The 26278-nt window shown below is 38.2% G+C and overlaps 1 protein-coding gene across 3 annotated transcripts in view; it reads right to left on the bottom strand.

Annotated features, from left to right (window-relative positions):
- Hel89B (histone acetyltransferase 1) overlaps positions 1-26278 on the bottom strand; it is a 779777-nt gene that overhangs the window by 656801 nt on the left and 96698 nt on the right. For all 3 annotated transcript variants that reach the window (XM_089593764.1, XM_089593765.1, XM_089593766.1), the window contains one exon: positions 8177-8886. In XM_089593764.1, the coding sequence (XP_089449890.1) occupies positions 8177-8886 (710 nt within the window). The remainder of the gene's footprint in view (positions 1-8176; positions 8887-26278) is intronic.

Here is a 26278-nt window from a genome sequence, read left to right as displayed (position 1 = left end):
CGAATATAAATGTTTCGATTAAAAATTCGTTTGTTTTTGATGAGTGAATGCGTGCGTTCGTTTATGGTTGCCATGAATAACTTTTTTTTATTGATTTCGGGTCGTATAAAGACGAGCTAGAGTTGATGTTGTATTTTAGTTCTAATCTTGAAACTTACGTGCAAAAAGAAAATAAGTAAGACAAAAGCTTGTAAGTGTAATAAAAGATCGTAATAAATCTTGCTAAAAAAAATTTCATGAGTGTTTTTTTATAAGAACATTATCAGAACTCACACGAGTGTTGGAAATGAGAGCGACCCACAGTAGGCCCGGCTTTTGTGTACATTGTGTACACTTGTAGTCTCTGTCGGCTCAACGCTCTGTGCGTGTGCGCTTGGTCGACTTGGCGCGCTGCAGGTGTGTGTGTGCGTATTCACGCGGCAAGCTTTGTATACTGTAAGCGCCAGATTATACTCAGCTCTCGTCGAAGAAAGACTCTCTTAATTTACGTTGCCAAACTCTAGCATTCAAAGATGCATACATTACTTTAAATGCTAGTGTAAATCTTCTGATTAACTCTCGCAATACAGTGGACAAAACTCAGTTGTGCAGTGCAGTGCACCTAGTGCTTTGTTTAAGTTGCTCATTGCATGATTTGCAGACCAGCTCAAATAGTTAATCTCATCAAACTACCAGTGATTATCAACAGCAAGACTCAGTGAAACTCTAGTGTATTTCCATCGACAGTAATTGTGCATTTTTTAACAGACAGTGGTTTATAGTCATTCAATATTTCAACGCTGGGCTAATGTCACTCAAAGGCCAAGAAAACACAGTTAATATTTACAAAAATTGTAAAGGTCAAAATTATACAGGAGAAAATAAATACCGTCTATAGTCTTAAAGCAACGAACTATTGAAATATATAAAGGTGAAGAATGTAGAAAGAAAAGAGTCAAGTTGAATAACACAATATGTAAACACGCACTGGCCTTGAGCTCGCAAGAGAGTTTGAAAGTTACATGAAATAAATGTGAAAATGAAAGCACTGATAGAGAATAACTGATTAAAATGTTGAATAACTATAAACCACTGTCTGTTAAAAAATGCACAATTACTGTCTATGGAAATACACTAGAGTTTCACTGAGTCTTGCTGTTGATAATCACTGGTAGTTTGATGAGATTAACTATTTGAGCTGGTCTGCAAATTATGCAATGAGCAACTTAAACAAAGCACTAAGTGCACTGCACTGCACAACTGAGTTTTGTCCACTGTATTGCGAGAGTTAATCAGAAGATTTACACTAGCATTTAAGGTAATGTATGCACCTTTGAATGCTAGAGTTTGGCAACGTAAATTAAGAGAGTCTTTCTTCGACGAGAGCTGAGTATAATCTGGCGCTTACAGTATACAAAACTTGCCGCGTGAATACGCACACACACACCTGCAGCGCGCCAAGTCGACCAAGCGCACACGCACAGAGCGTTGAGCCGACAGAGACTACAAGTGTACACAATGTACACAAAAGCCGGGCCTACTGTCGGTCGCTCTCATTTCCAACATTCCGCCCGCCGTCAGTCAACGGCTGACAACAGCCGTAGACCGGCAGTGGCACCAACTTGTGAATTGGTCTCCTGAGCGCGCCCACTGAGGTCTTGAGAGTCACCACTCTTACCAGGCCATCCTTTCCTGGGTGGACGTCGACGACTCTGGCCAGCGGCCACTTTCCTGGTTATAGAGTCTCACTAGTTATAAGCACCAATGAGCCTTTCTTGATGTCATGAGCTGAAGTATGCCACTTGAAGATAAAGTTTAATCTAAGCAAGTACTGTGTAGACCACTGCTTCCAAAACCTTTGTTTTTGAACTTGGATTAGCTGCCAGCAAGTTAGCCTTGCTGGAGGTAAATCCAACAAGCACGGTTCCGGTGGTGAGTTTAGCGCCGATCCTACTAAGAAATGTCCTTGAGTGAGCGTGTCTAAATCCTCTGTATCATTGGTAAGTGGTTCTAGTGGTCTAGAGTTAAGTATTGCTTCAATTTGAGTGAGCAATGTCTTGATCTCTTCAAGCGTGTAAGGAGTCTCCCCCATAGTCCGATGGAGATGGTGTTTTATCGACTTCACTACTGCCTCCCATTTTCCTCCCATGTGAGAAGCAGCTGGAGGGTTGAAGTGCCATGACGTTCCATCTTGGGCGAGCATGGCAGATAGATGAGAATTTTGACTGATTGCTTCTGAGTATAACTATTGAAGAGCCCTGTCTGCACCAAAGAAGTTCGTCCCACAATCAGAATACAACTTAAATGGTCGTCCTCAACGTGAGACAAATCGCCAATACGCTGACAAGAATCCTTCGGTAGAGTAATCTGTCACTGCTTCGAGATGCACAGCAGAGGTCGAAAAACACACAAACACACATATTCAACCCTTGTATGTCTTCGACCCTCTGCCGCGCCAAGATTTGAGATGTATCGGACCTGCGTAGTCGATACCTGTGTGAGCAAACGGTCTGGAGGGAGTCACCCTGGCCTCGGGTAACTGTCCCATGAGTTGTTGTGCTCTTTGTGCCCGGTACCTGGCATGTTTAAAACAGTAGAGGATTCTGGATCGGATGGGGGCCCTTCCATCGATTATCCAAAACTCTTGACGAGTTTTGCTAAGAGTGAGCTCAGTTCCTCCGTGTAGAGTTTTTCGATGAGCCTGATCGATAACCAAACTGGTGAATTGAGCTTGACGAGGAAGTAGGGCAGGATGTTTTGCATAAGGTCTGAGCTTGGCATTCATGAGTCTGCCTCCCACACGCAGTATGCCAGCATCATCAGTATATGCCATCAACCGGTGGAAAACATGGCCCTTTGGGAGAGAACCTGATTTGAGCATCTTGATTTCCTCCTTGAAACATTCCTGTTGAGTTAATCTGATGAGTAAGAGCTTAGCTTGAGTGATGAGTTCTGCAGTGACAGCTACGGATGATTCCTGGTGTGTGAGTAAGGCTTTGAACTTGGTACAAGCAAGCAAGAGGGTGGCTGTGAAACGATAGAGTTTGTGCAATGTGGAGCTGGACTGAGTGAGCCTGAGTAGGAACTCCGAGTCCGAGACTGATGACACCAATGCTGACACCTGACGCGCCTCTGTCTCATCCTCCACCTCAACGTTACTAGGCTGCAGAGGCCAACCATTCTAAGGTTGTATCATCCACTCTGGTCAATGCCACCAGAGCCTTTGCTCAATCAATTGTGAAGTGAGAATCCCTCTGGAGGCACAGTCAGCAGGATTCTCCTTTCCAGGGACATGTCTCCAATGTGCTGCAGGGACCAGATCCTGAATTGCTGCAACTCGATTCCTGACGAAATCCTTTCACTTATTTGGATGAGAAAAAATCCAATAGAGTGTGACTGACGAATCTGTCCATAAGTGAATGTTGCTGATATTGAGTGTGAGTTGGTCGGTGACATACTTAGTGAGTTTAGCCAGGATGAGAGCTGCTGTCAACTCCAACCTTGGTATTGACATCCTCTTCATTGGTGATACTTTCGTCTTGGAGCAGACGAATGAGCTTGACGTGGCTGAGTCTGACTTTATCACCAGGTAAATCACAGCACCCATAGCATCCTGAGACGCATCAGCAAAGCCATGGAGTTCTACTGCAGAAGAAAAATGTGCTCCAAGCCATCTAGGAACCGTCACTCCGGAGAGTCTGGCTAGATCATCTCGTATTTGTAGCCACCTCTGAGCGAGAGCATCTGGTATGGGTGTATCCCATGTAATTTTGAGTAGCCACAATTCCTGAATGATGAGTTTGGCTGCAACGATCACTGGAGCAACTATTTCAAGAGGATCGAAGATTTGAGATATTTCTGAAAGAATTCTTCTCTTCGTTGAAGTTTGACTGAGAGGCTTGAGTGTGCACTGAAAGGTGAGATTGTCTGAAAGTGGTTTCCAAACCATTCCGAGTACTTTAGCATCACAGTCATCGAGAGAGAGTGCTGATTCTTCACTGGAGTTTGAGTAACTGAATCCTGGCGAGTTTGAGTGCCACTTAGCCAGGGGCAATCCGCCCGCCCTGCACAGCTTCTTGAGTTGGAGGGCCTGCTCGTTCAACTCATCTGAAGTCTCCGTTCCACCAAAAATGTCGTCCACATATCTGCCGCTGGTGAGAATCCGGGCCGCCAGGGGGTAACGGTGCCCTTCATCCTTCACCAGCTGCAGCGGTGAGCGTGTGGCCAGAAATGGAGCAGGCCTCGTCTCGTTGGTCACTGTGGTGAGCTGGAAGTGAGCTTCCTCGTGAGTTTTGCTATGCCAGATGATTCACTGAAGATCCCAATCGTCTGGATGATCCTTGATCTGACGATACATCTTGGAGATGTCCGCAGAGAAAGTCCATTTGAATGTGCGTAACCAGAAGAGTATATCTGTTATGTTGGGCAGTAGATTAGGTCCCGTGTGAGTTATGCTGTTGAGTGAATGTCTAGAGGAAGTAAGGGCTGATCCATTGAAAACCACCCTGATTTTGGCGTTGTCTCCATCTTCCTTCAATACGCTGTGATGAGGCAGATAAAAATGAGGCTTGATGTTGAGCTCATCTGCAGGCACCGGTCGCATATGGCCAAGACTCAAATATTCATTCATGAAATCTGTATAGAGCTTGTCGTACTTGTCGTCTGTTCTGAGCCTGGCCACCATGCGATCGAAGCATTTACAAGCACGGTTGACTAAGTTGCCCAGCAGAGATGGAGATTGCTTCAGGGGAAGTTTCACCACGTATCTTCCGGTGCTATCCCGAGAGTTAGCTCGCACGAAGTGTTTCTCACACTCCTGTTTCTCTGGTGTAAGCTGCGAGCTTGACTTTTAAGAGACCTCTTCTTGAATACAGAAGTTGATGAGTAATTCCTGAAGTCTATCTTCTATTTTTGAAACGATATTGTGAGTGTGACGAGTAATCTTTGTAACAGGCTGGTTAACGCATTCTAATAAAATCCAACCAAACAGTGTACGTTAAGCGATAGGTTCTGATAAAGAACCTCTGAGCAAATCTAAGGTAATTATAGCTGAATACTAGTCAGTGCCAAGTAGCAAGTCTATGTCTCGTGGCAGATAGAAATGGGGGTCAGCTAACTCCAGAAACTCCGTATGCAGCCACGATCTTGTCTTACATTGAAAAGATGGTAGTGGAGCTGTTACTCTAGGCAAGACGTGGAGCACCACATCGACGCTGGAGTCAGAATATAATGAAAACAATCTGAGATCTACTTTACCAAGTGCTTTACTGACTACGTTGCCTCCAATACCCAGGATACAGATGTTGGACTTCGTGCGCGTCAGCTGCAGACGCTTCACAGCATCTTCCGAAATATATGATAATTCTGAACCTTGATCGATCAGAAGCCTGAGATGATGATGTGTAGCTGGAGCACGTACCTGGGCTTCTGCTGTTGGCAACAAGATAGATGAGTGACTAGATGTTTGGTTGGACGATGTGATCCTTGTTGAGTTTGACTTGATGTTGACTTTACGATGAGTATTACTAGATGTGGAGTTTCGACGATGAGTGTGTCTGATGACTGCGCTGATTTCCTATTCTTGATGTTAAGTCAGCTGAGACGCCAACCTGCTGATCGGTTGCAACAACCGAGCGCCGTGAATCATGGTATGGTGAGCCTTACCACAGGTTTGGCACCTCTTCGTGTTCATACACTTAGCAGCAGCATGGCGGCCCAAACAGTTGAAGCACAAAGGCTTTTCATCCACGAATTGGTATCGTTGGTCAATGGAGAGGGCCGCAAATGCCGAACAGCTAGCAATAAAGTGTTACTGGTTGCAGTACGTGCACGGGAACACTGGAGGAGCCGGTTTATCATCCTGCAACCAAGCCGAACTCCCAACCCGATTCTGCTGAGCGTTGCTGCCCGGTTGAGTGTTGCCGAGCCGTTGAGTTTGACCTGTATGAGCGTGCTGAGCTTTGCTCAGTTTCGATTGAGTCTTACTAGATGTGGATGAGTTATCTTGTCTTCTGGTTGACTGAGCATCAACCATCCATAAAGCTTGGGCCCGCTCGATCAAAAACTCCTCCAAGGCTTCGCACGCCGGGAATTCGGCTCTTGCCGTTTGTCGATGTTTCCCACGCCTCTTTGGTAGGTCGATCCAACGCTCGGAGCAGCTCATCCACGAACAAGGCATTTAGCACCTCTTGAGCAGAGCCAAGGCCAGAAATAAGCCTGCGGAGCTTTCGACTCTCCGTTGCCAAATTCATCAGCGACCCAACGCTGCCAACACGCATCGGTGGAATGCGTCTCTTGGCCTGCAGCAGCTGTGCGAGCACAAACCGCTTATTTTCATATCTCTCGAGCAGAGCATCCCAAGCGATCTTGAAGGATTTTGCAGTGACAGGGAGTCCCTCGATGAGCTTTGCTGGCTTTCAATGTAAGACAAGATCGTGGCTGCATATGGAGTTTCTGGAGTTAGCTGACTCCCATTTCTATCTGCCACGAGACATAGACTTGCTACTTGGCACTGACTACTATTCAGCTATAATCACCTCAGATTTGCTCAGAGGTTCTTTATCAGAACCTATCGCTTAACGTACACTGCTTGGTTGGATTTTATCGGGTTGCGTTAACCAGCCTGTTACAAAGATTACTCGTCACACTCACCATATCGTTTCAAAAATAGAAGATAGACTTCAGGAATTACTCATCAACTTCTAGATTCAAGAAGAGGTCTCTTTAAAGTCAAGCTCGCAGCTTACACCAGAGAAACAGGAGTGTGAGGAACACTTCGTGCGAGCTCACTCTCCGGATAGCACCGGAAGATACGTGGTAAAACTTCCTCTGAAGCAATCTCCATCTCTGCTGGGCAACTCAGTCAACCGTGCTTGTAAATGCTTTGATCGCACGGTGGCCAGGCTTAGAACAGACGACAAGTACGACAAGCTTCATACAGATTTCATGAATGAATATTTGAGTCTTGGCCATATGCGACCGGTGCCTGCAGATGAGCTCAACATCAAGCCTCATTTTTATCTGCCTCATCATGGCGTATTGAAGGAAGATGGAGACAACGCCAAAATCAGGGTGGTTTTCAATGGATCAGCCCTTACTTCCTCTAGACATTCACTCAACAGCATAACTCACACGGGACCTAATCTACTGCCCAACATAACAGATATACTCTTCTGGTTACGCACATTCAAATGGACTTTCTCTGCGGACATCTCCAAGATGTATCGTCAGATTAAGGTTCATCCAGACGATTGGGATCTCCAGCGAATCATCTGGCATAGCAAAACTCACGAGGAAGCTTACTTCCAGCTCACCACAGACGTTGTGTGCTTGATTTATAATAGTTATTATGCTTTAGTATTATAAGCACTAAAAGTATAAGATTTACTTGGTTATGATATACTGATCGGTTGAAACGTATGATAAACTGGATTTCGACGTTATCTGAATCTCAGTCACAAATACTATTGTGTTTTAAGATTTTAAGAGCTCTAAGATGAAATTTACCTGGTTTTTGTTGTATAAAAGTCAAGTATGTAACATGTTCTAATAATACATCCTTTATCTCCAGAGATTTTGTCGAGAATCTATGCAACATATAAAAATGTTTTATCATGAGATATCAAATATTTTCAGATAAAACTATGTAACTGATGAAAAGCTGTTTTTATACAAAAAAAAAAAAAAAAAAAAAAAAAAAAAAAAAAAAAAAAAAAAAAAAAAAAAAAAAAAAAAAAAAAAAAAAAGGAAAAGCACTAGGCAAAAACTAATTCGTACATTACATTTTGTATAAGAAAGAACTTTTTGTAGCCTGAAGTCATTAAAAGTAGTTAAGCAAACTTAAAAGCAGCATTAATTGCAAACTGATAGTCAGTCTCTGTTCGTGTACACGTTAATACATTCGTAAGCAGCTATTCTTACAAATGATGAAAAACTATCAATGATACATTTATACACGATTTTATCAAGTTTTAGGACAAAGCTTATTTTAAGCTTTTGCAAAATTACGATCCACAAAAGAAGTTCTCAGAATGTACACCATTTTTATTGCTTCGTATGGTTTCAATATGCATTCAAAATATAAAAATCATTCTATATTTTGACAGTTTGCGAAAAATTATTAGTTTTTGTGCCATATACATGCTATGTATACATATATATATATATATTGTATTGATATGAGTACTAAACGATATACTTAAGTATTTCTGGTATAACTAGAGAATCTGCCTCATTGAATGTTGCCCAGTGAGCCATTATCAAAGCTGCTACTGTTCTTTGCAATGCTGATTTAGAATTTAAATGAACAAGAAGTACTTTTGCATAACACAAAGTTGGACTTGGAGCTGCCGTTGAATAATTTATTCCTGGAGCAGGTTTAACAATGTATTTTGATAGTAATCCAAGCATTCTAGAAGCCATACATCGTGCTCGTGCAACGTTTAAGTGACGAGTAATTTGAGGGACTGTTTCTGTACCACCTAAATAAATTTTAAGCTCCGATGGTAAAGATATTTTAGTTGAAACATTATTAGTTCTTCGTGTTGTGATATTTATAAGAAGATTCGTATTGTATGGTATAAGCTCTGATTGCATGGCTAAACACAACCATGTGCCTATTACAGGACAAACTGCATGTAACAAGAGTTCTAAATCACTTTGAACAATTAACTTTTCCCATACACGCTCTGCAATATCTTGAATAACAGGAACATGATCAATTAGAATACGTTGGAGAACATTTTGTAAAGCTTCTCTAAGCCTTACAACACCATCTTCACCCCATAGCTTTTTGGAATCGATACTAATGTCTTTGTCCTGAGCAACTAACGTTTCAAGCGTTTGTAAAGTGGCTTTTCGAACACTTGAACTGGGATGGTTAAAAAATGGCCAAAGACGAGGTAAAATCTGTAAGCCAAACAATAAAATCATAGAGAAAACAATTTTCCTTTTAAATATAATTGTGAAAGTATTATTTGTAAAAATTGTCATCATAAATGTTAATATCTAGCTAAATCTTATTAAAAGATAAAAATGTTACTAAAAACTGAGTTTATTGATAATAATTAATAAATTTTGCTTTGTTCCACAATTTATTTCTTACTTTTAGTAAGGTTAACAGCTGTTTCGGCAGTTACGCAATTTTCAAAGGTTCGACATACACAGATGATAACTTCAAGCCAATAGTTCACCCCTACAATATTGAAAGTTTCAAAAAAACATAAAAAAATAATAGGAATGTGACTCTAATGCTTGTCGGTAAATTAGAATTCAAATACGTCCAATAGGTATACAAGCGAACGTCGATACACTTTAATCATTGTATCTATAGGCGCATATGTATAGATGGCGGTACTTTTCATACAAGCACTCTCTATTACCATCCATACATGCTCTTACTCAATATATAAGGTATAGAAAATACTGATAATACAAATCCACATAATTTCTTTTTCAAGAAATTTTTCTTTGGAGAAATAATTAAGAACGAGAAAAAAAAGTTGCTCAAGTGGCAGAGCAACTGTCTAGTAAATAGGAGGTTGTGTGTTCGATCCGCACCCGGGGAGGATTTTTTCTCGTTCTTAATTATTTCTCCAAAGAAAAATTTCTTTAAAAAGAAATTATGTGGATTTGTATTATCAGTATTTTCTATACCTTATATATTGAGAAAGAGCATGTATGGATGGTAATAGAGAGTGCTTGTATGAAAAGTACCGCCATCTTTACATATGCGCCTATACATACAATGATTAAAGTGTATCGACGTTCACTTGTATACCTATTGGACATATTTGAATTATAAAAAAATAATATTTAAGATGCATGTGACGGTGCACGTAGATTTCCCAGTAACATTTGAGGATTCCAATCAATCGGCAAGCTAGCTCCGTGCTTGAAGCCCTCAAAAATTGCTGTCCAGAAACTAAGATTTCAAAAGTTACTAAATCAATTTTTAAGAAATAGGAGCTTCTAAAGAGTACAAAACGCATCTTTCTCTCTTCAAAGTTTTTGTGTTGTGATAAGTAGTTTCCGAGATAGAAACTTAATAGTGCATGATTCATACGACTTGAAATTCGATATTTTTTTTATTTAAAATCACTGAATTCCCATAAAAATGCACTTATCAATTTTAAAATTTTAATTTTAGTGTTTTAAATATAACATAAATAATAATAACAATAATAATACAAAAATATTAAATCAAAACATGTGCAGCATCAAAAGTTATGGCTTTTATGATTCAGTAAGAAAAAATTTACCATATAGTTTTGAGTTGCAAAATCGTTCAGCAAGAAAGTTGTTTATCTGTGTACAACGAAGTTTTTCTCCAAATTTTAATGAAATCAAATAATTTATTCTTTAGATAAATTAATTTTAAGTCACAGCAGGAACCGCGTATTGTGCAGAGATTCGATGTATGAAAAAAAATGTAATGAACTCTCGATTACTAAAAAACTTGTTGTACAGTTTGAACCGTTGCACGGTACCCAATTCCTGCCACAACGTAAAATTGATATAACAAAAAAAAAAATCATTTAATTTCATTGAATTGACAAAAAAACTTTTTTGTACACAGAGTAACAGCTTTGTAGCTAAAAGATTTCCCAACTTAAAACTTTATTTCACATTTTTTGTGGGTGAATCATAAAAGCTATAAGTTCTAATACTGCCCGTTTTTCAATTAAATATTTTTGTATTATTTATTGTATTAATTTTTTTCGTCATGCTGCTGAAATCAGTGTTACTCAAATAACTGATGTTAAAAATTTCCAATCGATTATTGCATTTTTTTACAAAAACAGAGCAATTTAAATTAAAAAAATAAGAACTAGAAGTAGTAGAAATTGTGCACTATATAATTTTTATCTTGAAAACTACTTTTCAAAGCCAGCATCTCATTTTTGAAATTTTTATATAACTTTCAAATCTGATACTTAGCACAGAGTATATGTAACTAGCGCCAGAGGCCCCCAACGTTCGGCATTAACCGTGTAAGTGCTCCCGCGACCTTGGCAGCTTTGTCGGCTGCTCTCTTGATGTGCTCCCAGAAGATAAGCCGTGAGTCGACCCACATCCCCAGGTAGCGCACAACCGGGTTTGCGCAGATTGCCTCACCCGCAACGTTCAGGCAAAAGTCCCCCTTGCTGTGACGCGCAGTGCTATGCCGTCAGCAAAACCTGTCAGCTTGACCCCCGGAGGCATTTCAAGGCGCAAAAGTTCATCGTAGAATAGGTTCCATAAGTCAGGGCCGAGGGCAGAGCCCTGTGCAACTCCCGACGTCAGGCGCCTCTCTCTTGGTCCATCCTTCATGTCGTACCGGAGTACACGATTCTGGTGATAGCTATCCAGTATCATTCTAAGGTAGTTCGGTACATTCTGGCGCCTTAAAGCTCTCATATCAGACCATTTAGCCGAGTTAAAGGCATTTCTAACGTCAAGAGTCACCAAGACACAGGGGCTTCTCGTCTTATGTGAGGGTTTCCATGCCTCCCTAACCGACTCAAGGACCTCAGCTACAGCCATGACCGTCGATCGTCCCCCTCAAAACCCGTACTGATTGTCCGAGAGACTGACTTCCCCTCTTAGACGAGTTCGTATCAGCCTCTCGAGCATTTTTCCGGCATTATCCAACATGCACGAAGGTCGGAGCGACGACGAAACCAAGGGGGGCCATTTACCCGTGTCGAGAAGGACAAGCCTTTAGATCTTCCACCGCTCACTGAACAGTCCGTTGCGCAAAGACGCATTAAACATGTCCAGCAACACGTGTGGTTTTTCCGCGACTATGACCTTGGGGAATTCTTACACTGCCTAGCAATGTGGCCAAAGCACAGGCACGTGAAGCAGCGCTCAGCATTGTACTTAAGCCGCATCCTGCAATTCACACATCCTAGCCTTATATAATGCATCTTATTGAGGATCGTAGCCGCCATCACAGGTGCCTCAACAAAAGCTACCCGATTTCCCCTGACAGTGCCAGACGACAGCCGCACTGCCAAGACAGGGGCCTTCTCTCCCTCAAAACAGCATCTAAGTACAGCCTGCACATCTTGCTCCATCAGCGTAGGGTCAACATTTCTAATCCCGTATGTCAAGCGCGGGGCAAGGGTCCTCACGCCACCAGCTTTTGCCACAGCATTTTTAAGCGCGTCGGCAAACGCCTCACGGCAGTCAGACGTGGTGTCTCTCAACTCGACGAGAACACTACCTGTTCTCGTCTCCCTGATTGACCCAACGCTTGCCTCGAGCTCGACAACATTGACCCTTTTTATCAGGGCCAGAACCTCGGCATACTTTTCGCCCTCTACTGGCTGTACGATAATCGCATCAGGCCTGGCTCTCTGACTTCTTCCCTCAGCAGCTTTCGATGGCTTGGCTACTGATTTTGGGATCTTATCCTCCCTAGACTTTTCCTTCACCGGTTTTTTTTTCTTTCTTCTTTTCTGGACCTCCGTCCAATTTTCCCCACTGCCCGTTCCGCCAACCACTCCGTGCTCTGGTTGCGGCTGGAAGCCAAACCCTCTTAGCTTTTTCAAGGCCTTTTCTGGCGTAAATTTCGGGCTGGGGTTTCCCTTCTTCTCCTTCGCTTTCTTTTTTCTTTTAGTTCTATACGAATCTCTGGTTCCTCCACTTTATCAAGCCGATCGTGGTAATGCTTAAGGCCGCCTACAGCAGTCGCCGTCAGCCCGACAAGGTCCTTTATGGTTCTCGCAGTGTTGGGGTGCTTAGCCATAAGCGCTTTAAGGTCAATCATCGCCCTCGCAAGGACCTCAAATGCAATGTCACCGCTTTTCCGAAACTCGACCTCCAAGTCCAGCTTGGAACCTCCACCAAGCTCCAGATCGAGTGGCTCTGAAGCAGAACCAGCCTTTTGTCGTCCCAGTTCCGCCATGATTCTCCTTACTATGAAAGTAACATCTTTGTGGTCCCCCCCCCCCACCCCAGAATCCGTGAAGCCTACAGCAGCCCCCCCGGCATTCATCGGTTCGATACTGCCGGCAAATTTCATCAGAGAGGTTAGCGCCTGGGAAAGTTGTTTTTCATTGACACTCTTTATTTTGACCACTTGTTTGAGCGGCGTACTGACCGGCGCTGGCAAGCACTACCCTTTTTTCTAGAAAAGAAAATTTGAAACAGTTAGAAACCAAGGCAGCAGCCCACTCTGTTACCAGAGAAGCATGCTACTCACTCAGGCCAGCTAGGAGTCACCACTTTCCCTCAGTCCCACCCACGAAGACTGCCCAGGCGTTAAGTAACAAGTCCAAAAATGGTGTTTGTGTGTAATGCATGTATATGTTGTAACACTACAGTTATCCCAGCGAGACGAGCGGCCAGTGTACAGTCCCACGTTCGGCGCAGACACCCTGACAAAATAAGCTGGCGTAAGGCACTAAAGTGCCGCCGTATAGCTTCCTCAGTGGTAGTAAGCCTATCTTAGTGAGCCCACCACTTCTTTTTCATTTATGAGGCGTGCAGCCATCTCAGACGCAGTTACCTCAACATACCTGGGCCTCATCGTCTAGCCTCACCCGTTGCCAGGCTCCCCACGCCAACCAAGAAAAAAATCCATCGCACGCAAACCGGAATAACTGTTTAGTATACCTGTGTTTGTTTAGTAAGAGTATAATGCATAAATCTTAGAAGAATGTTAAAACCGACGCTTAGTTCTATACACGACAGGGTGGAGATTGGTTAAGACCTGTCAAGGTTACCATCCCACCAAGACAGCAAGCTGAATCTTAGTAGCTTAGACAGGGGGTCAGCCCCAGCAAGTCGACTTGTTTTCATTCAGGAATCCAGACAGCTCCCTTCAAGCTCTAGTCCCTACAAGCATACACCACTCATACTCTCATTCATTTTTCAAGGTTTCCCCTTTTTTGTTTTTTCCTTTGTTTTCAAGTGAACACAGCCCCTCACACATACAGACAAATAATCACCTATTTCTTTAGAGCGTACTTCATCCCAAGCCAGGCACCTCGACCGATGACAAGGTCTAGCAACCCCTAGAGTGTAAGCCCTGGGGGGAAGTGGTAGAAGCAGCAGCAGCAGCAGCCACAGCAGTAGAAAAAGCAGTAGCAGAAGATGAAGTATCAGTAGTAGTTTTTTTTTTTTTTTTTTTTCTGTGGACGGACAGAAAATGCATTGAGGAACACGGCAGGTACAGCAATAGTGTAGGACTCGGTAGATTTTATTTACTAGACCACCCATACCCACTAAAGCCCCCCCATGCCAGGTGGCTTTTGATCCACCCCCGAACCGCGTTAGCATTACTTCAGGGTGGAGCCACCAGGGAGACCATCGCGTCTCACAGCTTTCACGAGCTAACTCGGCACCATTTGCTAGAGGTGCTGATGCCCTCGAGTCCTGATAAGGACTCAGGGTCCCTGAGGACCAGCACCCTATTGAGCACTCCATAGTAGGCCGATAACCTAGCAAGCACCACTATAAGCTTGATGCTTTCCCTTGCTAATTGGCAAGAAGTACCCAGCACAGCGTGAGTCCATATTAGCCTGCCTTTGAACTCAGGGCCTTTTTGCCTTATTTTCGTCCTGCTTAGGCCTCACCCCTGGCCTCTTCTAGCCCTTTTTAAAATGAAGGGCAGCTCTTGCTGCCTGCTTCGTGCTTGTTGTCCGTCATTGGGCAAAGAAAGCCCCGTGCTGGGCCTGGACACTTTTTTTTTCAGTGGTTTAAGCTTCCACACCAGAAGCAAAGCTTCGATCTGTTTTCTTCTTTACAGTTGCCTGAGACGTGTCCATATCCCAGGCATTTATACATCTTGTCACTTCAATTCTTCTTCGGATTCGGCAGCTTATGCAGCCGACTTGTAGCCTGCCTTCTTCCTCTGATCGTCTGGCAGTTGTTTCATCCACCTTTATTAACGCCAGCCTCTGTCCTCTGGCATTTGGTCATAGGAGAGCTACTTCTGCCTCCTGGCTTCCAAGTCTAAAAATCCCGGCGAAAGCCTCCTTGACCTCGTCTTCCTCTACAATAGCATCCAGGTCTCGGACTTTTAGTGTCACTTTCTTATTGCTCATTTCAACAGTACACTGTCCGGCCACCGGCTCTTCACTTCGCTGTGAAAATGCAATAGCATTCTCGATACCTTTGGCTTTCATCAGTATGTCTCATTTTTTTTTAGTAACAACACTTTAGACTGCCACATTAGCTTTATCAGGGTCAAAATTCGCCTTCATGGTTCTGAGCACCTTTGCAAAGGTCTTTCCTTTGGCCACCTGCACTACTACTGTTGTTGACGAATCTACTTTTTTTTCTAGCTTATTTTTTCATTCAGGAGAATTTTTTTTTGTTTGCTAATGCCTGCTTTTTTTCCTTTGAAGGCATAGTTTGCTGGCGTTTCTCAGGGCTGTCCGATAGGCTGCTATTTCTTTTATTCGTTTCATTTTCTGTAGGGCACTGTTCAGGGTTCTTTTCTGTATATGCCTGTAAATGTAGTAGTAGTAGTAGTAGTAGTAGTAGTAGTAGTAGTAGTAGTAGTAGTAGTAGTAGTAGTAGTAGTAGTAGTAGTAGTAGGATAGGCGAGTGTTTGCTCTGTAATACACATACTTACAGATGAAACTGCAGCAGCGCCTTCGAGCACCTGTCTCAAAAAAAGGTACCCAATTATGCAAAAAATTCAAACATCCAATATCGAAGGAGAAGTAATTGTACACATTTAACGCAGTAAAGAAACACGGGTAACCCGGAAAAAAATTAAACCCCTAGCCTCGGAGGTTTAAAGATAAATAGGGGATAGAAATACTGTGTAATGTATTTATTTGACAAAATTTATCATTTACGTACTGCAAAATTAGAAAAAAAGATTTGAGGCAAGAAAATAAAGCGCAAATTGTTTTTAGAGCACGATGGGACGAGCCGCGTTACATAAATTAATGTATTTTTAATAGTAATAATTCTTTTATTGGTTTAAGAAGCAATTTTATTACACATGTATTAGGTTTGCAAAAAAATTTCTATTTGCATTGAGAGAATTAAAATAAAAAAATTTTTCACATTATGTGCAATTTTCACAAAGAGGTTATGGTGAAAAAATGTTTTGGACAAAAGTTGTATATCTTTTTATTTTCTACAACTTTTGTGCCAAACTTTTTTTCATACGAGCCGAAGATTTCATTTCATTAGCAAAAAACTGTTTTTCCTGACGTGACGCACTGCAAAAATCAAATTTTTTCTTATATTAATAATAGTTTCTTCATTTTTTTTTAAACGGTTATTAGTAGAAAATTTGATGTAGAATACGATAAAAATATGTAGAAAGGTTAGAATACTGGTTGAAATTGTTAAAAATCGATTTCAAAGTTGAAATTGTTAATAACAATTTGAATCTGTTAATTTTTTTGATTAAAAATATTAAATTATTAAAATTTAATCCTTCAGCTACAATAGTGTACTCGATGGAAATTTCATAGCTTTCTTGGATTTGGAGTTATCAATTGTTAAAAATTAGCCGACAAGCCGAAAACCACTTGATTTAAAAACTTTGAATCACTCACATTGTCGTAATTATGCGAAAAAAAGCCAGGACACGTTTCTCTAATTTTTTTATATAGAAATCATAAAAAAAGTTTGAGACAAATCGGTAATCGGTCGGTTAAAAAATGAAATAGTTTAGTTTAAAAAATCTGTTAGTATAATATACTATAATACTTGATCTTCCTTAACATTTTCTAACAGACTCTAATAAAACGACTGATTCACTTGAAATGATTTTTTAAATAGTTTTTGAAAAATCTACTAAATTCTCTTCTATGTATACATTATGTTTTTTTATTAAATATTATATTATAAGATTTTCCAATCCACTATGCTCCAACCCATAAAATTTAATTTTTATCCAGAGAAAATTGATTTCCGTCGAAGCTACCTTTGTTTTATAATTTTAGAAAGTAGTACAGTGATATAAGGATCTATAATCTGTTATTTACTTTATCAACTGCTAATAGCTGTTTTCGATTGCGGAAAACATGTGTACTTTCTGTCACATAGTGGATTTTTGTCCAAAATGTTTCGCATTCCTTTTTTTTGTAAGTCATCCAATTCTGTTAAAATTTCCCCATCAAGTCTTGTTGTCAAAGTAATAATTTTGGATTATTTTCAATAAAATACGCACCAACTTAAATTTATTGGCATATTCTTTTTTTTTAAACAACTATTTGATAAAATTCCACAAAAATAGCGAGGGGCGGTAGAAGGTCACAATGAATTCTACGAGGAGGGCAGTGAAGGTATGTGCACGCCACTCAAGGATCTTCGATAAAATATAGCTAAGATCAAATAAGGGAGAAAAAACTAGGTGTGGGTCGCGGGACCTATGACAGATGTAAGACTTTAAAGAGTACGTTATTGAACTCAGTAGTATTTGATTGTCTGATAAGTATAGTAGTTTTCGTCAGATAAGTGCCATCGTCTCCAGGGCTATTTTGCGGCCTGAGGGACCTGCGGAACAGGGTCCGAGGGACATAAGGCAGTTCCGGAGCAATGGCACATATGTGGCGAATATTATTTTTTCTACCGAGCGTACACCAGCCTGTCAAAAACGCACAAGGTAGGAATAGTTTTAATTTTTTTGATTCTAAATAATCTTTATTTCATATTTTTGTATTAAAAAGACAGTTAATTTATAAACATGTATTTTAATAAGTGAATATTATAGATAAAATAGAAGCAAATTATGTTTGTATTTTTGGCTGTCCATTAACATATACACAACAAGAACGAGAAAGATCAATAATCGAAGAGTATCTATACTACTTACCTACACAAAGGTACATACATTAGTTTAACAAACGTTCGTGTGTATTACTTTCCCTGTCTCTCTGTCTTTTTTCGGATTCAGATACCTGTTTACTGTGCGTAGTTGCGTACGTGCGCGAATTTAGTTGGGTTGTCTTTATACTAAAAACGAGTTACGATGTAGTTTGAATAAACACAATTGGAGGAACCCAGAAAAATTTTGCATCATGGTGAAATATTCATATTTTAAAATAATCCTGTTTACAGAGAAGAAATATTTTGTAAATGATGAAAGATTATATTAATTTTAATGATAATTAATCATATTCTACAAGCACAAAATATTTTAAAAAGCAATGAAAAAGGCCTACCTGTATAAGTAAAATAGAGAGAGAGAGATAGAGAGAGAGAGAGAAAGCGAGCGCCAGAGAAGACAATCAGTGGCTCTCTCTATCTCGCTTACTTTTACAGGTACTGCCAAAATGCCATTTTCATTTTTTTTCTCAACATTGTGCTGTTGTCAAAACAAAATTAAAAGTTCTTATTAATAGAAAATTTTTCGCCCTACACGTTGGTATTTCTTTTTTTTCCTGTATATCAAACCGTTAAAAGATATAAGCAAAAAGAACTTTCAAATACGATTTTACACAATTTTTAAATAAATAGACCACTCAAAAATAATCATAACTATTTCTTTTGAAATCAGCGGGCTCAATTATATATAATACAAGAAACACCCAATTCTAGATCAATTTTCTAATTCAGAAGTTTCTTGGTTGGTGTCTGTAAACAAAGATTGGATTGGCGTGCTGCATAGTACAATCGATAAGGTCCCCAACTACAAATCCTAAAGATGTAGTTCAATTCTCGGAATCAGTATAATTTGAGAATTTTACTTACACATATATAATATAAAAATATAATATATATGAATGCGTACGTGTATGTATCAGTATTGTACGTTGTGGCAGGAAATTAGCCGTGAATTTTTAAATTATAAAAAGTGAATAAAATAAATATTAAAAAAAAATTCCATTTAGACATGTAAAAACCGTTATAAGCTAAAATACACATAATTACGAAGGTAGAATAATTTTTAAGCCATTATTTAAACAATAACTGGCAATTCAATGTTACCTTAGATAAGTGAATATTTTCCAATATTTCGCTAAGCTCGAAGTTTGCAGAGTCAGAGGAAGTTAAAAAAATTATTGTTGATAGTTTTAAAGGTATGCTTCATTTATTAATAACTAATAATACATGATAATTAACAAAGCTAATACATTAACACAAGCAAGAGTATAACTATATATATACGACACTCACTTTTGCTGCTCAAAAGTTGGCAGCATCTTAATAGCCAGCAGACAGTTGACATAAGGCAGTAGAAAACACGCTTTACATTTATGTACATTTCGGCAGGTGCGGTTAAGTGCCAAATCTTTTAATTTGTAAGTTTTATAGAAATAATTAAGCACAAAGAATTGATAACTAACATCGCCCGTCAAAAATATGGACGTTTGTTGTATGTGATGCTTGTTGGATTTATATACGGATGAACCTATTGAGTCAGATAAGTAAAACCATTTATTTATGCAATCAAGCGTATATGGGGAGAATCACGTCAACTGTCCCAGCGCCGCGGTGGACGGCCCGCGCGGTCGTCAAACACGACGTTTTCAACTCGTCGTTTCGGTGTCAAAACTTTGATAAAAAAATAATGTAAAAACATATTCTTACGTATTTTTTCCTCAGCTTTCCAGTAGTGGCATCAGTTTTTCGAAAATTTGCTCTCATAACCTCGAAAACTGCACTTGTTTGAAAAACACGTTTTATCTCCATGATCTTCAACTTTTGGAATTTTTTTGATAGTCTAGATCGAAAAATGAGACATTTTTACGTAGATATCGATAATAAAAAAAGAGAGGTTTTTCGTTTTTATAACGTATTTAAACGACGAACGAGACGATGGGAGCCGCGGCGGCCGGGCCATGCGCGGCAGGAGCGCGCCGTCTGCTACCATCTTTCTGACTGGATGTAAACAAATACACCTAACCGTGACGGTTTGCACTTCGCAACAAGTTTCGATTGATTAATTAAATATTAGTATTTATTATTTTTATGACTTGAGGTTGTGCTATCGTAAGTCGAAGTTTTCGTAGGTTTTACTGCAAAGAAACGAAGGTTTTTTTAGTAGCAAATCTGACTACGAAGAAACTTCCTTGAGATTAAAAGACGAAATTTTCAGTGCGAAACTGATTCCAGGGACACTGAATTATCATGCGTTTATCCCCATTAAGGATAATAAATTAATGTTGAAGAAAACTTCTTTGAGTAACCTGTATGAAATTTTTCCGAAACTGAAAGAACGTAAAACAAGTGTCACTTCGATTACCATGCCTAAAAAGAAAAAGAGAACGAAGTAAAACAAATTTGTTTTTATTTTTCGCTTTATTTATGTAAATATCTAATACTTAATCAATATTAATCATTATTTATTTCTTTATTATAAAATTGTTGTGTATATGAATAAATTTTATCAAAACATTTATTATTTATCCATTGTAAGCCCTAGTTAACTAATTGTTGTTTACATCTCCACTACTACATTATATATTATATAGCCAAACAGACTCACCGTAGCAGACGACACACGGCGGACGCGCTGCTGCCGCGCGTGGCCCGGCCGCCGCGGCTTGCATCGTCTCGTTCGTCGTTTAAATACGTTATAAAAACGAAAAACCCCTCTTTTTTTATTGCCGATATCTACGTAAAAATGTCTCATCTGTCGATCTAGACCATCAAAAAAATTCCAAAAGTTGAAAATCATGGAGATAAAACGTGTTTTTCAAACAAGTGCATTTTTGGAGGTTATGAGAGCAAATTTTCAAAAAACTGATGCCACCACTAGAAAGCTGAGGAAAAAATACGTAAGAATATGTTTTTAGATTATTTTTTTATCAAAGTTTTGACACCGAAACGGCGATTTGAAAACGTCGTGTTTGACGACCGCGCAGGCCGTCCACCGAGGCGCTGGGACAGTTGACATGATTCTTCCCACATACTCGTATTTACATAGCAAAAGTCGTGGAATAAAAAAAAAAGAAGTGTTTACTTTCTTTACAATAACAATTTCAGCAGCAATCAAAGACCCTACAGCATTTTCCTCTATAGAACAGGCTCCAGTACACGCAGGATTCATCATTTACGTTGGAATTGCACAACACCTATATCAATAGATACAAAGTTTAACAAACGGATGACAGCAGGATACAGCATGATGTTAGAATCTTTTGTCTTCCCATATACATTACGGTGTTTGACTTTTTTTTCCTAGCCACAGATAATATGCAACAAATAAAAATCAGATTGGTTTGTTGCACAAGCTTTGAACGTGCACTAGAATTGTTTCAATTTTTATTCAGTTTTCCATAATTACAGACAAGATAGCAGGTTTAATTACATATGGGAGGATTTTATCTCCACAGTGATTAAAAGTCTTTGACCAAAAAATCCTTGATACTTGGTACAAATTGCTTATGTCAAGTTTTTCTCTTTTAATGAGGTCCAATTAGGTGCAATAAGTGGCTTCCAGTTCATATAACAAGTTTACATGGTCATGCTCCAAAGGACCAGTTTCATCGCGGCTGGATACACTGTTTCCTATATGGAGATGAAGAATTGCAAGTGGATCGAAGGATTAGTTTTGCTTTGGGGTTTATCTGAACGAAAAAAAGTTGAATCTACAGAGAACTACAGGATACATGACTATGTGACTTAACTTTTTTTTCTTCGTACTTGTATAAGAACACATCTTAGAAAAAGGGCAGCATATTAACTTTTAACTAAAGCCAACGTGCAATTAATAATTGACTGCATGACTTTCTGCTCATGCTCTGAACTTTTACCAAGTGTTTCAAAACTCTTATCCAAATTCAAGTGATTATAATTAAAAGAATTAGTCATATATAGGAATTTTTTTTTTACACTGTGATTATAAGTCTTTGACAAAGTAATTTTTGATACTTGGTACAAATTGTTAATGTCAAGTTTTACTCTTTAAACTAGGTCCATGTTTGGTAAAAATTGGCTTTAAATTTATAGTACAAGTTTGGATGGTCATGCTCCAAAGGATCAGTTGTATCGGGGCTGGATTCACGGTTTTCTACATGGAGTTGAAAGATTGCAAGTGAATGTCACCCGTCAAAGGATTCGCTCTGCTTTAGAGTTCATTTGAAGAAAGAAAAGGTAAATATACAGAGAATTACAGGATACGAAACTATGTGACTCACGGAGGGAACAAAGATAGCGATTAGAAGCTTAACTGTTACTTAGGTCAAAATAGTAATTATTTCAACATTAAGTGATTTAAGCACTTGTCATAGGTGAATGAAAATTTTTTTATGTTACAAATAATAAATGTATGCATGCTTGAGTAAACAATTTCCGTAGGTACGGAGCATAATTTTTTTATGTTACAAATAATAAATGTATACATGCTTGAGCAAGGAAGTTCTGTAGGTCCGGAGCACTATTTTCTTTTGTTATGAAAATAATCCTTATTACTTGTATAATAAACAAGTTTATGCAAAATTTTTTTGTCCGTAGTGTTTAGTTCTCGAAGTACTTTGCACGGGGTTCGACTTGTAATCACATTTTTTTTTACAATGCAGGTAAGTCAAGAAAAACGTTTAAAATCTATGTTATATTTAACAATACAATCTATATTCAGTCTCAAAACATACTAGATTTTATGAAACATTTATTGTTTTTTAAACGAAAACAGAAACATTAAATTTAATTCTATTAACAGTACTAAATGCATAAAAAAAAATTTTGTACACTTTATATCTTTATAAACGTACGTATATTAATTAAAAATCCTGAAAATCAATGGAAATGTGAAGGAGGATCTGCATCTGACTCGGGATGAAGACGTAACTGAAATGAAATATATTACATCGTAAGTAATATCGTGCTTAAACGTTACAAGTTAGTGATTTATAAAATTTAAAACTTATCTTTTATAACAGTGCCTCGTTACTGACAGAACAAAGAGATGTGGGACTTGAAGTGAGCAAATATCTCAAATATAATGTTAAGTTATATTAATTCTTTCTGATAAGTAATATATTATTGGCTTATACGTTTGTAACTTATCTTTTATTAAAGTAGCTCATTACTCAAGAAGAAAAATTATAGACCCGAACTCACGACCTCTCGTAAATAAGCTGAGCACGGTATCCTCTTAACTATGAACTATCACTCGTAAAAAAATTTACCATAACACAGCGGGTGACGAATTAGCTCTAAGTCTATTTCTTAAATATTCTTGCGAGGCTTTCAACTGAAATACGATACATTACTTAATATAATTTGTTGTTCGTAGGTAGTACTTTAATGAGTAAAATAATGAAAACTTATCTTTTATTGAAGTAGCTTGTTACTGATCTAAGAATAAGCTATATTTGCAGTCAGTTGACTTGATGACTGAAACATATATGACATTATATTCAACATCGTGTTTATAAGTGAAATGGTTAATATTTATATGATTGCACCAAAAAACATAACTCTCTTTATATAATGGCAGTAGAAACAGTATTTCTCTGACAGTATGTTACACGGTAAAATTACTCTTGTAAGTTACTTGTTATCAATTAATTAATACGTAGGTGCAACATTTACAAAATTTTAAATAAATTGCAATTGAACAGGGGTACACAATACTAAATAGTGGTTTCGTTTACATACGTTATGGAATATATTCTACGCGTTTCGATTTTTTATAATTCTTGGAAAAATTTGGTTCTTCATTCTATTAGGATTCTACAACTATTGAAATTTTTTAGATTGAAGTCATCTACTTCCGCGTTAACGTTGTTTTTTACGAAATTATTTTTGAGCTTGATAATTTTTCTCCATCACAAAATTACATATGCTACACAATTAAGTATCCTATACGTAAAATGCAGATTTTCTCGTTACCAACATACAACAATTAAAGACAGGGATCGTAAATATCGAATAAAACTTGTGATAACACACGTTCTGTCATATGTAAATTACCGAGAATCACGCAAGTTTTAACTTTTTACGATATATTGCAGAAAAATGTATCAAACGCTAGTATAGTGGTCCCGAAAGAGAATGTAATTTCTAAAAAAATTTAAATTAATATTGCAATAAACTATATGACTTACTTCAAGTTGTTATATACAACTATCAGTTAAAATTGGATAAAAATGAAATTAAATGAATACTACAGATACTTTTAATTATACAACCATGCAAAATTAATGATTAGACCTTGGATTTCCCTACGGCTTTTTTTCCTAAATTTTCTGGTGGTTCATAAACCCCATTTTTTGATTTAATTTAAAAACTCTTGCGTTTTTGAGAAACCGTCTACAGTTTCTTAAATCATTTTATCACGTTCATTAATTTTGAAATTGTTCATCGCACTAAACGTTCTTTTGCAGTCTGCATTCGCATGTTATACTGTTAAAATGGTTAGAACAAATTTTCCAATTATTTCGAAAGGTCTGGCACCTGTCTCGTAATCTACTATATACCTTACATGAGTCTAAAATGCAACAACCTTTAAAGAATCCACTAAATCGTCAAGAACGTTAGTAAGGTGTACTTTATTCCACTTGTCAAGCAAGCTCTCATGGTTATCTTTAGATCATTTTTCAAAACACTTCATCAAATTATCAAAAATATTTGTATTTTTATTTCGAACCTCTTTTGACAGAGCATTTACTGGTTGAAGACATTTCGCAAGTTTTAAAACAGGATTTTTTAAATTTTCGAACCGTTTTTTTATTTCCAAACATAACGTGATTATGAAATCAAATGAATCTTTACAAAACTGATACAAATCCGACCCGAATTTCAGTAATGATTGTCTGATTTTATCTCCTAAGTAGAAATCAACAAAACGAAGTAACGATCCGAATTAAATACATCAATATTTTCAGCAGCTGTGCTTCGAACGTAATTTCGATCTAGAATACACGATACAATATTTTTAAACCGTTTCTTAATTTTATCTTGTGCTATGTGAATAATAACGTCCTTTCGCTATAATAATTGCCAAAAATTTGTCTATCGTAATGTCAGTGGGCTCGTCTACGCAAATAGAAGAAGGATTTTCTCGCATCGTGTTCGTCAAGAGCTTTTTCGCATACTCTGCCATGACATCCACAGTTAAACGACGGGCCTCTGTTTTATTCATACGGCAGTCTTTTAATACTCCACATTCCTCAGATTGGATGGTCTTGAGCATACCAGGAAAATTTTTAAAAGACGTGTTCATTGACACACATGATCCAACAAACTTTAATTACAACTTCGTTTTTCTGAGCCAGAAATCACTGTTTTCTTTTGAAGGTAGGTAAAGTACCTCTTTGGTGTACGGAGATTTTCTCCCACTAGCTTCAAGATATTTTCCTGTCTGTGCATGGTAAATAATAACATGATACCGAGCAACCAGAACCTTGTTGCAAGCTTTGCAACAAGCTTTATCATTCATTAGCTCTTGTTTTTCTAACCAATCTTGAAAGACAATTACTAGCAGTCATTCCTCTCTAAATTTTCATTCCGTTTTCAGCCTGATTCTTTTCTTCATTGCTGTTTTTGCTACCATCAAACTCTAAAAATTGTTGATGCTTTATATATATTATATGAAAATACTACATCAATAATAAAACTTGATATTGGCAAAGCTACACAAAAAATAATTATTTAAACTGTAATCACCTAAACTTCAATGAAAATTTAAAAAAGAAAAAGAATGGTTTTAGAACATATTATACTTTATTTACGTAATGTACTAAAAATTTCAGCGTTCTTAGCATTAAGAAGGTACCACAGCATAGGGAATCAACGGAATGATTTTATTTACATGTAGTCCTCAAGTTAATAATTTAATGATTAAAGTACGTGCCAAGTTTCAAGACCTTAGACTGATTTTATATCAAGGAGTTAATAAAACAATTTTTCGATTTTCAACACGACCACTTAAGAGAAGTTGTACGAGATTTTATTTTTCATTATACAATTCTGATTCAATTAACGTATGAATTTCGATGAAATTGCAAAAATGAGGGCAGTAAAACACGGTCAAGATGTCTCTTAGAGAAAAGTATCTGTTTGGGATTGAAAACCCAATGATTGTGGACTGTATGATTTGATTTACCGGTTGCGAGGGAAAAGAGTGGGAGCCAATTGCTTGGGTTTATTGGAAAATTAACACTCGCACCTTTTTCTATATAACAAAATAATAAAGTATATTAACAGCAGAAATTATAACACTTGATGAGAAAGTATTAAAAAACTGTGGTAAATAACAAAATAACGTTTTATGTGCGCTAATTTAAGGATGTTGAACGAAGTTGGAGAACAGTTATTTTACTAATATAATTAAACTGAAAATGATGTTGTTCGAGATACGCGAGTAAATTACACAAGACATTTTCTCTTTCTATTTAAAATGATTTACTCGAGAAAATGTCTACTTGGTTGGTGTACACAGTGACCACAC

The sequence above is a fragment of the Copidosoma floridanum genome, unplaced genomic scaffold (assembly GCF_036245765.1).
Source record: "Copidosoma floridanum isolate Cflo_tuat_1 unplaced genomic scaffold, Cflo_Japanese_pri ptg000020l, whole genome shotgun sequence".
NCBI classification, from domain to species: domain Eukaryota; kingdom Metazoa; phylum Arthropoda; class Insecta; order Hymenoptera; family Encyrtidae; genus Copidosoma; species Copidosoma floridanum.
This window is presented reverse-complemented; position numbering and strand designations above follow the sequence as displayed.